The following is a 14783-nucleotide window of genomic DNA, read 5'->3' on the forward strand; positions in this document are numbered from 1 at the left end:
TCTTTGCCCCGGCCAGATAATAAGCTCTTATCAGGCTCAACAGACCTTTGTACAAGTTATGCTGGTATTAGGTTTAGTGGAAAAAACAAAACCCGCCAACACAGAAACACCAGAGCATCAACAGAAACCATGACTCACCTCGCTTTCAAGTCCGTAGTCTTGGACCAACCTAATGTAGAGAGTGGGACTCCATTCCTCAGCCCCTTGTAGCTGCAGTCCAACAGTTTTACTGGAACCTGCCTTCAGATCATGCGCCTGAATAGCTGCATCAATGGTGTCCTGCGCCATGGCACGATAGGTTGTCCACTTCCCACCTGTAACCACACATTTACTTTTTATTTGGGGAAAGCAAAGGGAATATAAAGTTGGTAGGTACTACAGATGTTTTATAGACTGCATTATCCTTACTAGACAAGCCAGTCGTGCTGCTGCTGAAAGATCATTATCTAGTTATAGGACCATGAAGGATTATGCTGTAACACGAAAAGTTTTGAATAAAATACACTGGGGAAGCCCAACAAAGCTACACTTTAAGAGAACTTTCAGTACCTGCTATCGTGACAAGGCCACTATCGCTAATGGTAACGACGTGATTCCGGGATATCGACTGCGTGTCTTTGGAGTTGGGGTCTGTGACCAGAGGACGAATGCCACTCCACGCTGCCAACACGTCTCCTCTTCTCACTGTCCGGAAGCAAAGGTCAGGCAAAGTCAGCCAGGAACTGATGGGTGTTTATCTCCTATCCCTCCCGCGGTCTTTGGGGCAATGCCTCCAAGTAGGTACTCGCTGTGGAACAAAGACTGCACCACACCATGCTTGTTAGTCGAGCAACTCACAAAGCTGGAGAAGATTCTCCAAAGCAATGGAATAAGCTGGGCTACAGAACTGGAAACAGCACTGCCCTGATTAGTATCAGTAATGTTCTCCAGCCCAAAACAAAGCCACAGACAGAGAGGTGCATTATTCACACTGGTTAAAAATCCAACAGACCAGAGAGATCCTGGAAACCGATCAACCAAGAGAGATTCAACTGTCGAACTCACCTATCAGCTCAAAACCCTCCAAACCCAAGAAAGAAGCCCTACCAAAGCCAAAACACCCAGTCCCCGGCACCAAGCCTCCTCCGTGTTTGCTTGTGCTGACAGGACAGTCCTTACGTTGTATTTTAGAAATAAAGTTTGTTCCACATGAGAGTAACATTTGCTTTTAGGACTTCAAAGCTTTTTCTCTAGCGTGTAGGTGATTTTTCCAAGTTTTCCTCTTGACAAGTGATCTTTACCCAGAGCCTTTATCGGCAGTGCAGTTACACATATGCACAAGGAGATTTACTGGCAAGGCTGTGGTTGGCCATAGCACATCCCCAGAGCTTGTATCCCACACCAGCATTTGTCACTGCAGAGCAACCCAAAATGGTTCGGCCGACTTGTCAAAGCTCAGCATCTCTCGGACACACACCTCTTCCCACCCTGCCTTCTCTTCCTCCTCCTTATCCCTGCTCCAGAAAGGTGATCCCGCTGCGCGAGAAGCCTGACTAAATAGCCATTTACCGTTTTTTCCCCCTATGCTACGCCTGTACTCCTGTGCAGTTACAAGTACGTCCCTAAAGCCAACCCCAACTTCTCAGTACACTTGGAGGAAGAAGACCTGAAAGCATCAAGTAGTCACAAAAGCCCTTATCAGTGGTAGGAAAACACCTCAGCCTCCCAAAGTCACTTTTTTTAGTACGTAAAACAAGGGAACAATAGAAAATTTAATGAAATTAGTTTTGTTGCTTATTAAATTTGCAATAGAAAAATTGACTGATTTGCTTTATACTGAAGTCTTTGGAACGTTTTTTTTTTTATACAACTTTCAAATGATAATTGAAAATCAGTAAAAGGGTGTCAAAATATCCCCCAAAGAACACAAAATAGATTTCAGAAATCAATGGTGCTCTGCCAGCATGTTTAACCTGCCAAAATGAAGTGTTAATCACAGAAATAAGATACCATATTACGTTTATAAACTAATGAAACTAGAAAAAGCAGCATGCGTGACACTATAATTAAACAGTTGGAACACATCCAAGCCTGTGTAAGTTGATAACCCTGGCACTGTCTCTGGCAGCAAAAAGGCAGGTCTGCAGTGAGTTGATACGGCCAGCACAGTTGTTAATTCAATAACAAGCAATCTATAAACACTGCTAATTGCATATTTGAAAAACAGCGTGCACCTAGGTAGGTTTCATTCAAAAGAATTAAACACTTCATAACGTACTTCTGTAAAATACCTTGCAAAATCTCTGTCTTATTCCCAGTCTTAACTCTCCCAGCTGCCTCCCCGGCCTACCACACCTGCTTATATCGCCCTCTGCTCGTGAAACTTGAAGGTACATTTCCCGAAGACTTCTTCCGAACTTTGTGCAATACAGAGCCACCAGTTACCCACTTCAGGAAACAAGTAACCCAGCATTTCCAACCGCCGGGCAGTAAGTTTTCCTAAATCTAAGGATGATGCACTGTTCCTGATCGATTGCTTTTCAGGTTTATTTAATGCTGCTCCTATGACAGAAATATAGAAGTTCAGGTGCTTTCGCTTGAGGTAAAAACCTCACTACGAAGGAAAGAAGCCCCCCTCTTTTAAGCCAGCACTGAGCCAAAGCAGGCCGGCATCTGACAGCAAATGCGTTCTCAACTCAGCTACCGAAGGGGACTGTCACCAAGTAATTTTCAGAAATTCTCCTTTTTGCCCATTATACTTTCCTCTCCCACCGAAAACTGATATTATTGAATATTTACCAGATCAAGAAAAGTACATTCTATGAATAAAGTACCCAGAAAAATGGAAATAAAAACAAAGACAAGGGAAAAGTCAGAACAACTTTTCCTTCAAGAAAGGCAGGTGAACTATTTGATGAACTTGTGTTGATGTACGACCGAACTGTCCCGGTTCTGCAAATCCTTGGCTCTGCCACCCAGAGAGGGCGGAGTGAGCGGCTGTGCAGCGAGCGCCGTCACACCAGAGGGATGCGAACACTCAACACGCCGGTATCAACTGACGTTCATTTAAGCAGTCCCATTAGTGCAGGTACACGTGGAAAAGCATCATTTTTAGCTCTGCTACACTTACGCCACGCTAGTTTTAGAAGCATCCAGATGCACAAGAACCATAGTTATCAGAGTCACAGAAAAGCCTGGGACAGACAGCATTTACTCAGAGTGAAAGGCCACAGCCACATCAACGCCTCCCCAGAGCTGACAAAGGTTTACCTTCAACATCAACGCTAAGGTAGTTCCGCACTTCATTCAAAATGAAGTTTATATCTTCTTCTGTTGGTATCGGATGGGAAGTAACATCAGTGGGGCTGTCTGTGGTCCCTGCGATAGTCATCTTCTCCCACGGCAGGAAGAAAATCACTCTACCGTCGCTGGTGGCTGGGTCAAGCAGCCCCATGTTATCAGGGCTGAAATAAAGAAGGGACACGGTTAAAAACAGGTCAGGCATCACCAGGGTTCTGTTCTTGCGCACCTTGTACCCCAGAGAAAGTATCAGAACGGTACCCTTGTTCTTAGGTCAAATAATTTAAAAATAATAATAAAAATAAACCTAGAGTTTCACATGTGGCCATGACCTGACTTTAAACGGGAGTCCCAGAAGTTTTGAGGAATAAGGCCCTTGAATGTGATGCTCAGATATTACCAGAATTTGGTTTCCTAAGCAAGTTAGCAGACCACAACCTTAAATCGAGAAACGGCATCTCCCATCTCCATTCACTCTGGAAAATCTTGCTCATTGGAATTTCAAATACAAACATTTGGAAATTTTAAAACAGCAAGTACCTGAAGCTCACTATGGAATGATCGACTGCTTTTAATCAAAAAATGGACAATCATTTATATTATGTCACAAAGGAAAGGGAAGGCTGGAACAGAACGCACATTAAAATGGAAGACGCACGAACAGAACTCTAGTTCTGTTTGGATGTATCTAAGTATATAACAAGAAAAATTAAAGATGAAATATTATTAACCTAAGTTATTGATTGTCTGCGCCCTAAACAGAGGGCAAAAGCAAAACCAACCAAAATGCCAATGACTTCTACAACCTGCCCTGGCACTAAAGGCGGGGCGGGAGGGGGCGAGGTTTAGCAACAGGAAGAAGTAGAGAAAAGAACAGCAGCACTGAAATCATCAGGGTTATGAGTCCACTGAAACAGCAAACTTCAGTGAGGCTACAGCCCGCCTTCATTAACCGCCCGCCACTCCAACGGGAACGCCCACCCGCAGACTCCCAAGGGGTTCGGACCAAGAAAGGTACTCCGAAAGCTCCCGGCCCTCGCTTTCCTGATGGGGAACTGTGTTTTGAGGAGAAAAAAAAAGGCAAGAGAGACACTAACTGGATTCTACTATTCAGAGATTTTTCATGTATTTACGCCAGTGGGACAAAAAGAATGATTTAAATCTTCGTACAGGAAATCTTAATTTCTGTATCAATGATTTCTGGTATAATGTAACAAAAAAAAAAAAATCCACAGGTACAAAACCCAGTTATCCTCATAACTTATTAAAGAGCTCTGCTTATATTTCAGAAAACAAAGGCTTCTATAAACACTTCAAAGTAAACAGCTTTTCTGTAGGAAAACATTTAAGCTGCCTTTTTTTTGTTGTTCGTTTTTATTTAAAGGAAAGATGCCGACTTTCATTTCAGGTGCTGGAAGTCCTTTTAAAAACACATGCAGTCAGTTTAGCAGTCTTCAGGTTCCGCACCCATTCCTGATAACGGAAGGAGAATATAGGAGTATATGGAAGGAGGACAGGAGGTATATATTTAAGCGGTAATAAGGACCATCAGTCGGGAATAATTCAATGGACTCAAATACCTACTAACACAATAAGCTGAAGGAAGACAAAGACCTGCTTGGATATGAATTACCTATTCAAGAGAGCCGCAAGCTGAACCACTGAATATTTCATTTTTAGGAAGTCTAAACTGATTACTGAAGGTAAGTTTTCAATATCTGAAAAGGCTAGAAGAGAAGCTGAAAATTTCATATATAGCATGTATATTAGAACATTTTTTAGATGATATTTATAGACCGCTTAAGCATACAGTTGGAGAAGTACAATTTAATAGGGGAAGTCAACACAGATTTGTGAAAGGTAAATCACGTCAGACAAATGATTACTTTTTAAAATGAAAAAGCTATTGATTTAGAGACAGAGGAAACTAGAGATTTAATATACAGTATCAGAATATTCAGAAAACTTTAGACATTTTCTCAAAAGTATGATTTTTTTTAATGTGATTTCATAAAAACCGTTAAAAATAAGGAACAGAAATAAGTAAAGACTTAAACTAAGTTCCACCACAACAGCTACGGCCTGAAGTGTTTTCAGTTAGGTTACACAGCAAACGATGGCTTCACGAAGGGCAACCTGGGCCTGACAAATTTGGTGGCCTTCTACAACGGGGTTACAGCGTTGGTGGGTAAGGGAAGAGCGATGGACATCATCTGCCTGGACTTGTGCAAAGCATTGGCACTGAACCGCACAACATCCATGTCTCCGAATTGGAGAGACACCGATTTGACGGGTGGAGCGCTCGGTGGATAAGGAACTGGCTGGAGGGTCGCACTCGGAGCTGTGGTCAATGGCTCCGTGTCCGAGTGACGAGCGGTGTGCCTCAGGGGTTGGTGCTGGGACTGGTGCTGTTTAACACCTTTGTCAGTGACACGGACAGTGGGATGGAGTGCACCCTCAGCAAGTTTGCCGATGACACCAAGCTGTGTGGTGCGGTCGACACGCAGGAGGGGAGGGATGCCATCCAGAGGGACCGGGACAGGCTGCAGAGGTGGGCCCGTGTGAACCTCGTCAAGTTCAACATGGCCAAGTGCACGTGGGTGGGGGCAATCCCAACACAGCTCCAGGCTGGGTGGAGAAAGGCTGGAGAGCCGCCCTGAGGAGAAGGACGTGGGGCTGTTGGTGGGTGAGAAGCTCACCATGAGCCGGCAGTGTGCGCCGGCAGCCCAGCGACCCCCGGCCCCCCGGGCTGCATCCCCCGCAGCGTGGCCAGCAGGGCGAGGGGGGGGGGGGACTCTGCCCCTATGTAAAATAAGGTGTTTCCCAACAAAAAGAAGCACCTTAACACCCAAATATTGGCAGTTCCAGAATGCCTCTGGAGTCATGTTGCTGCACACCAGGAATACTTCTCAAATAACATGTTTTTTTACAATACACAAATTCTTAAGATTACAGAATGGATGTGAGAATGCAGTATGAGCTACAGCAATATCGGCCTTTGGAAGATTTCTCTAGTAATCTTTAAAGACTACTAAAACGGGTAAGTTCAGGATTGTAAACTCTAATATGAAGTATAAAGTGATGACTTTACATAGAAATATAGTGGCAAATGGTCTTGCACAGATGGATCTGAATTGATGTGTCAGCAAAACAAACACAAAGATACACGACTTAACAGTAAAGCAAGAGTATGATATTTAGGAGTTGACTTAAAACAACCAAACGTGTTTGGAGCATGTCTACTTTTTAAAAAGCTTCCTTTTCCAAGAAGCAGTGCAGCTAAATTGGATAATATGTGTCGAACGTACGACAAATCAGGAAAGAATCTTGAAAACCGATGACTAACGTACACATAGAATGTAAGAACCTATAGACTACTGAACTCGGGAAGAGGATTTAACTGAAGGACAGACCAGAACTCTTGAGCTCGAAGTCAGTAAGTGGTTCATTCCTGGGCATTAAACACGGCATTTTACAGGGCAGATGCACGGAAGATCTCCAGTTGCAGAAGCTTTCAATCAAAGCACCACAAACGCAGTTAAAGAACAAAGAGGTGACTTTCCATAGAGTAGGACCGGGGTTTAACAGACAAGTTTACCCGGGATGTGGAAGGCAGAGCGGATAGGAAAACTCAAGAAAGATGGAAAGCACCTGAAATTTGCCAGAAACGGAGGGGAAAAAAGCATCGCTTTCACAGACATTTGAGGCAGGAAAGCTAGCTGAAGGAAGGTAGCCAAAGCCCTCTCTCATTTCAGCAGATAATACACCTAAACAATAGGGAGTGAAAGGGACTGAACTGCAGCTGCTAGAATAGGCGCGTGTGCACTAAAAATAGAATTCATGAGAGGAGGAATACTGGGACTATTAACGAAGAACATAAATGAGTAAGAAACCCTTGGGAAACGAATGCATTAGGTTCACATTAGTTTTGCAAAATCTTTACTATGTTTATATGTAAAATCCTCTACCTGATAAAAAGGTTGATTTGTGTGAATATGGGCCAAAATTCTATAGAACATTTATCACGAGGCAAGTGGACGCGGTGAAATAACAATCTTTGTTTGTTGGCGAGTATTCCTTGGCACCAGGAGAAGACCTGACACAACTGAGATGAAATACCAGGAGTATTTTCCACGTAGCAGACAGTTCCTTGGTTTAAGCTATCCCACTCCAAGGAAATTCAGTCCAGTTTTATCTAATCAGCTGTACGGCGGAGGCAGTATGTGGGAAGATACTATTTTACAAGAAAAGTAATGCCCACATGGTGACATAAACAGGGGAACAAGGAGAACAAGAATTCTCTACATTTCCAATTAAAATTATTAGGTTATTACAGAATAAATAAATTACAGCCCTCGCGCGTATCAACCCATCTTCCCCTTTGAATTTACAGAGCGAGCCAAAGTTTTACAACTTTAAATGTTTTTGCTGTAGGGCCATAAAGTCAATCACACACGTCCTTCTCACAGTATACGAGGAAACTAGGATTACAACCCATTTCTCCGCATTGCTGGTGCTGTAAAGCAGCTATCAGGTCATTTTCCCATTTTTCATGTGGAAAGACACCAAAAAAAGAACAGAACGAGAGAGTGATTTTACACTAGGCCAAAAATGCCTCAATTTTGCAGTCTACGGTCATGTCCTATTGGGACAGCGCCGGCAAAAACAACATGTCGTGCACTGGAAGTCTGGATTTATATTCACAGAGGAGCGCGGTGATGGTATGGAAGGCATTATTGTAAGTGCACTGTATCAACAGAATTGGGATAAGTCTATAAATGTGAATTTCCATTAGGATGCTAATGACTTCAGAAACCAAAGGTAATATTTGAGTTTCAACTGACAAGGCTTACTTGGGAGAAGGGGATTTGGCTTTGCAGCAGCAAATAAGGAAAGAGGCAGGAGTCTGCAGCGCGCGCCCGCAGAGCGCCACGGGAACCTCTTCTGTGACAAGGTCAGCAGGGGGAGGCAAGTCCTTTCCACCAAAACCACCACGGCTGGGCGGGCTCGTGTCCACAGCAGCCTCAGAATTTAATCGTGAATTTATTTTGAACTACTTATTATATTGCCGACACGCTGCATTCATATTTACCATGAGCGGAGTCGTAACGTGGCAGAGCGTCGTTGCACAGAGTTTCATATTTAATAGGACAAGAGTTTTTGTAGGAAGGTGGCAACCTCTCTGGAAGGTTTTATACGCTTCTTGTTTTCTTAAGGGGGGTGAACAAGCAGTCAGTACGCTCAACTCAAACTCATTATTAAAAAAGGTGCCTTTCACAAGCCTGTTGTAGGTGCTCTGCCTAAACGCTCTTCTGCCTCAGCGGGAGTTCTGCCTTGGTGAGTTTTAACTAAGAACTACAAGACTTCAGTCTTTTCTGAATATAGGAAACCGCTCTTCTAATCGGCACAGTGCCAGAAATCCTCTTTTAAAAGCCCCCAAACCCAAAAAATCAAATCGTGCGTTCAAAACTACCGTAAAACCCACAAACACATCTCTGCAAGCTTATTTCTTAAAGACACCAGCAGAGATTGTTACGAATGGTTTAGGCTTTGAATACCGTTACCTGTAATAACCAGGCATGACAATATGCACGCCTGCGCTCGGCTGACAGATGTTTGGTACTTCCTGATCATCCATTTTGCGCACAGAGTCTGTGAAGGGTCCCGTAGCATTGATAACACATTTGGCTTTGACATCAAATTCCTGCCCTGTGAAAGAAAACAGTATCAATCACATACACCATTTGTTTTCCTGCTCGCTGACACCCTCTATTATTAATCTATCTATGAACTTAACCTACTGTAAAGTATATCGTGCTTGTCTGAACAGAACAGCTGTTCGGTTTTTAAAAACTAACAGAGTCTGCACGTAACACTAGATTTGAAAGAAAATGTTTTACAGTAAAATTCCATCTTATCTATCACGGCAGAAGCAGGTAGGCCGGGTAGAAGAAGTTCAGCTGAAATCTGCCTCTCAAACAAGAGAGGTTTCAGTCTCAACCCGCAGACTCGGTAAATGGGGTTATTACTGTACAGAACGCAGCGTTTTACAATATCATCTCGGCTTGACAGAAGGGTTTGGATGTAAAGCTTAGTCTACCCTGCCAAAACACTGGGATTTGAGTGAAAAACCTGACAGAAGTTAAAGATGATTGACGCTAATGGTATGCCGCTGCACTGGGGGAAGATGGCTCCTTTGTCGGTTCATTGATATTTACAAACAGCGGTGTTCCCCGCTCCTCCCTCGTTTCATTACTCTGTGTTTCTTTAACGAAGAGAGTAGGCTCCCCTGAAGTGCCGGGCTTTCTGTTCCACCGCGGCACGCTGCAGCCGGCCGCAGAAAGCCGTGGCTTGCGCCCCGCGAGCCGGGTGCTGCAGAGGGCCGGGCTCGCGGTGCCGCACCGCTGGCCGGTGGGGCGGCCGGCCACGGTGGGCAGGGGGCTGCCATCGGGTCCCCGCGCCGCCGGGAAGGCACACGCGCGCGCACACACCTGTTAGGACGTCCCTGCAGCGCACCCCGCACACGCGCTCCTTCCCGCTGGCCGGGTCTGTCGTCTTGAGCAAGCGCAGCACTTCAGTGTAATTGGCAGTGGCAGCGCCGTACCTGGCAGCAGTGAGGGCGATGGCGAGGTTCATCCGTGCGTCGTTGTGCTGTCCTGCAGCGGGGACGGGACCGGAGGAAGGACACCAGTCACCTCCAGCCACAGACTTGTGGTATGGAAGTGTGTCAGAACCGATCTGTCACATCTGTCCCTGTCACATTGAATAGGCGTGATGGCTGCTCGCATCTAGCGGGCATTATTTAGAGATACATCCCCTCCGCTGCGCCGCGGCCCCCGGCTGCCGTAGGGGCGGCAGCACGCCCAGCCGCCTTCCCCACGCGGGCACCTGCGGCAGCCGGGGGCACGCAACGCCCCGCACCCCCCGCGCTATGGAACCGCCAGGCAGCGCTCCACCGCCTCCCGGCTGGCACAGCACACGTCGCTTTTTCCTCTACCTTTCCCCGTGCGAGCGTGCCGTAACTCCGTACCCGGACCTAAGCACCCATTTGACAGCCCGACCAGTATTAACCAACAGTTCCTATTCGCGGATGCAGCACACAACACTCAACACCCACGAAACAACCTTGCAGAGACCGTGCCAAATCATCAGCTTTCCCCAACTGTTTTTTCTTGTATATGCATTTTAACTTCCCAACATACAACAGAAAAGCATCAAAAAGAGAGAAATAAGTAGACAAGAATTAATGAAGGATTCTTAGCATATATCATTAAAGATTTATTACTGAAATTCCCTCGTTAAAGAAAACCAAGAGAGAGGCGGAGGGACCACGAGGGGAAGATGATTAATTACTTTGAAATACTGGCTTCACCTGAGACTTTTCCTATTTATTATTGCCACCGAAGTTAAAAGTCCTGGATGCTGGCTAGAAAGAATTACTATACGTTGAAGGGGCCAGGCTCTGTGTGTCCTGAATAATTAATTTACGAGAGGGCTAAACTTCCTGAGGTACGGTTCACTTCCCCAAGTGTTTGAACCACTTCTATCAAAGATAATACTGATAAAGTGATAAATTCGTATTAGATACTGTAGTTGATTTATGTTGCCAGCATTCCCAACGTTTAGTATAAATGGTTTATGTAAAGTTTGGTCCTTCTGATTCTGCCTGTGCAATCTCAAACCGCTGCGCAAATAATCTGTTCCCAGCTAAAAGGGCAAAGTTATAAAGATGGGATCAATGGCCTCAAAGGTGTCACCTCCCCTCCCCAAACTTCTCCTTCTAACACAGCCGAGACGATACAGCGCAATCAGTCTTCACCTACAAGAAAAAAAGTTATGCGAAGCGTACAGAAACAGTAACATGATAAAGCACCGATGAAGAAACAAACAGTAACTCCGGTTCAACTAAGCAAACAATGCCCAGAATAAACTGCAGAAAAGAACAGCAAAACAACTGAGCAACATGTCAAGAAAAGTTGGGGATGCTCCATCACACAAGATGCATAAGACTAAACAACCATCTGTCAGAAGCGGCAGGCAAATCATTAAATAAATGCATCAACATTTAGGCTGCAGTAGTGTCAGGGAAAGGATAAAATGACCTTATAAGGTTTACCTCCAACCTTAACATTTTAACGCAGGGTGGAGAGAACGTGCATCTCGTGTGCAGAGGGAGCACTAGACAGAAAAAAGACAAAGAACAGCGAGAAGCTGCAGTACAGCAGCTGCTTCTCTGTACGGCAGAATACAGCGCAGGTTCCAGAGCAATACTGGAAACGCTCCTCCAGCCCGAAGCCGAAGGCTGTCAGAAGAGTGCTGTTCTGGAGACATCCCTCTCTCTGGCGGGGCTTGATCTGGGGCTGCCTGACCCACAGGACACGGCAAGCCTTGGCTTTACAGGACAAGAAACCCAGCACAAACCAGAAACACTACCCTCGAACACGCGCCGTCTGCGTACGAATGAAGCCCTGACGTACCCGTTCCCGTGCGGCAGGATTTATTCTTTCCTCGCAGAAGGACCCCAGGACCAAGAGGGTTTCCTTAGTTACTTTCTGATCCTCCATCAGTCTGCGCTTGCCGTCAGTGCGTAAGGTGGCACCCGGCACAGGCTGCTCCTCCCTGGCTAACAGGGGGCTAACAGGGGGTGCGGGTTCATCACACAAGCGCAGCACCATCGACACCGTTAGCCAATATTAGCTTTGGTCTACGGGAGGTCTTGCTGTTCAAATTTTGCCAGCTTGCCTCTTCCCAGATTTGTGACTTATTTGTCCAGACCAAAAGCAATCCCGAGAAGCCAATCAGCAAAATAAATAATGTGGAGACAGGTATAATTTCTAAAAAGAACAAACATCTAAGTAACAACTGTGCACTAAGCCCCAACTCCAAGAGCTGCTCAGCATTTCGTTGAAACTCCTAACGCTCCTCATCTCCGAGCGAGCTAAGGCTATGCTCAGTGCATTGCAGGATTTGGGCCACTGTGTTCAAGATAACATTTTCACGCTTTCTCGGAAACTCTCATCCATTTTCCCCTCATCATTATTCTGATGCGAGAAACCCCTTGCTATTACTCAACTCTCAGCTGTCCAAAAGGAACTCGGAGTGCCTATGTAATGTATTTGCAGGAAGAGGACTGGGAAATAACCAGTTCCTGATTAACTACACAGCTAGGAAAACCCACTGGCTTCAGATTGATGTGATCTACAGCGTGGAGTCCTAGAGTATTTCATAGTACAAGCAGCAGAGATCTGCAGAGGTCTAGATTTGAAAGAAATGAAGAGTGACTTACCGGCTCAGAAATTTATCATCTGTGGAGAATAATACTGCAACAGTTTGGTAGAGATGGGGTCACAGTACAATAGCTTTTATACTCAGGAACAGCTTTTAGCTTTTTTCTTTTTTTTTGTTTTAAAGCCCTCCAACTCACACATGCACACTTTCCCCCAGACAATTACATTAAAATCCTGCACTTTATATGCAATTATCCTTTTTTCTTGATGTCTGAGGAAGTGGTTGCTGTTCCTCCACACACACCCCCCATTATAAAGGGGCCGCAGCCAGATCAGCTCTTACTGCAGCACCGTTCACAATTGTCAAAGCATATTTTCTGCTGCTTAAAGTAAAACCAGCTATTCACACGTGTGCTAGTTTAGAATCAGGAACGGTTATTCTTTCGAAGAGACTGGTATGTGTCCCAGTACTTAGATGAGCCTTACCGCTCCAGAGAGAAACGCAAGGATAGCCAAGCAAGGATTCTGCATCTCAACCTTCTCGACTTTTCAGCTGAATGCTGTTCTCCCCAGGTGAGATCCAGAGACCCTCCCAACCCAAGATAAAAGTGCCTCCAAGCTTAACGTCCTCCAGAACAGACATGCAAAGCTTTCTTGACACGAGCGCCATGACCACGTTCGGGAGATGCCCGGGAAAGCCAAGGCGTAGCTGTGTGCTGAATGGCACGTTAGCCAAAAGCTTCAATGGAAGGTCCTGCATGACCTATGTAAGACAGCTCTGCATCCACTGTTCTTCACAGCAGCCGCTGGTGCTCCAAAGCAAAGCCAAGAAAACAATTACTCCCTCTTGCTACCAGAGGTAACCCCTCTGTGATACCATGTTGGGTTTTTTTTCCCAAATGTGGTAAGCCAAAAAGCTGTTTTGTAACAAGAGAATGGCTAAACCACTTAATTTGGCATTCTTTTCCATAAATGAGTAAGCTCCTGAAGATCTCAGAACTAACCTGTAGGCAATACAGTGAAATTCTAATTATGACATTCACCAACACCAGATGCTCACAAACACCCTGCCCTGGAGAGGTCACTGCTGCTTCAGCCCTGTTGCCCCGGGGCTAGTTTTGCGAGCACTTGTTTGTTGGGTACGCGGCAGTTGTCAGCAGGATGCAGCTCAACGCTGGGGCGAAAGGCAGTCGTACCTCAGTGTCTTTGGAAAAAGCATCCAAAAACCAACTGATGGAACATGCTGAGTTTCCTTTGCAATTCCTCCCATGTTACCTCTCGAAAACAAGAAGATTTTTAAATCCTTTAAGTTATTTCTAGCAGGAAAATCTGAAAGAATCATCCGTCTCATTATTCACCACTGTCATCTGCTTGTAATACAGTAACAAGGGAGTGAGGCTTTAATTTTTATTAAGGGTAGTCAACCTAGCTTTTACCAAAACACTGGCCTAAGTGCTTTTATTAAATCAACACTGAATCCCCTTAAAAAAACAACCTTATTCTTAGAAGGCATACTGCTGCAGACATTTAGTGCGCAAAGACATTTTGTGTAAGTGTGTCCTACATCACGTTAAGACCAACAGTGATGCCATTTGGTTTATAATTTCTTTTTTTGTGTAATTTAGGAAAATTCTATTTTCATTCCTTAGTAGCAAATGTTGTATTTCTTCAAGGATGAACAGACAATGCTTCCGTTGGCACTAAAAGAATCCTCCCACAGAGTGCACATAGCGTACATTCAATTTTATTTTTATCAATGCTGAACCACAGCCAGTAGTGGTAACAAAGCCCACGGACTGCAGAAATTTGTTTGTGACTGATTCGGTAGAGTTGTGTGGAAACCGTGGTGTTAATGAGGCACTCTGTAGTTCCAGTATGTTCTGTCCTGTGTCGCACCCTGACACCTCTTACTTTTATACCAATTCCTGCTTTCTCCTCTGCAAATCCATTCAGCTGAAGATAAACAGCACACGGTAGCCAGTGACTGCACTTTTATTTTTTTTTAAGAAGCTGGAAGCTCTTTCAATCCTAAGAGGGTAACTTTTGTTCACGTTAACCTTTTTAGGCTAAGAACCAACACTTCGTTAGCGAGTATACCTGCTGCATGGCAATTAGTCCCGTAAGAACGCACGCAAGCATTGCGGCAATTGCCCCAGACACACTTTGGCTCCTACTGCAACAGCACAGCTGTAACATCTGGCTTCGCAAACTTCTTGCCTTAAAGAACAGGTTGGTCCCTGCAGCGGACAGGAAAGCCTTCTCACCTTTTCTCAATTT

General features: G+C 45.0%; 1 protein-coding gene across 4 annotated transcripts in view; it reads right to left on the reverse strand.

Annotated features, from left to right (window-relative positions):
* The window catches only part of GPD2 (glycerol-3-phosphate dehydrogenase 2), a 150370-nt gene that overhangs the window by 96833 nt on the left and 38754 nt on the right, over nucleotides 1-14783 (reverse strand). For all 4 annotated transcript variants that reach the window (XM_082483471.1, XM_082483469.1, XM_082483470.1 and 1 more), the window contains exons 7-11: nucleotides 9771-9935; nucleotides 8844-8988; nucleotides 3250-3443; nucleotides 550-684; nucleotides 139-314 (exon numbers count right to left, since the gene is read on the reverse strand). In XM_082483471.1, the coding sequence (XP_082339597.1) occupies nucleotides 139-314; nucleotides 550-684; nucleotides 3250-3443; nucleotides 8844-8988; nucleotides 9771-9935 (815 nt within the window). The remainder of the gene's footprint in view (nucleotides 1-138; nucleotides 315-549; nucleotides 685-3249; nucleotides 3444-8843; nucleotides 8989-9770; nucleotides 9936-14783) is intronic.

This window comes from Vanellus vanellus, assembly GCF_965231255.1.
Source record: "Vanellus vanellus genome assembly, chromosome: 5".
Taxonomy (NCBI): Eukaryota; Metazoa; Chordata; class Aves; order Charadriiformes; family Charadriidae; genus Vanellus; species Vanellus vanellus.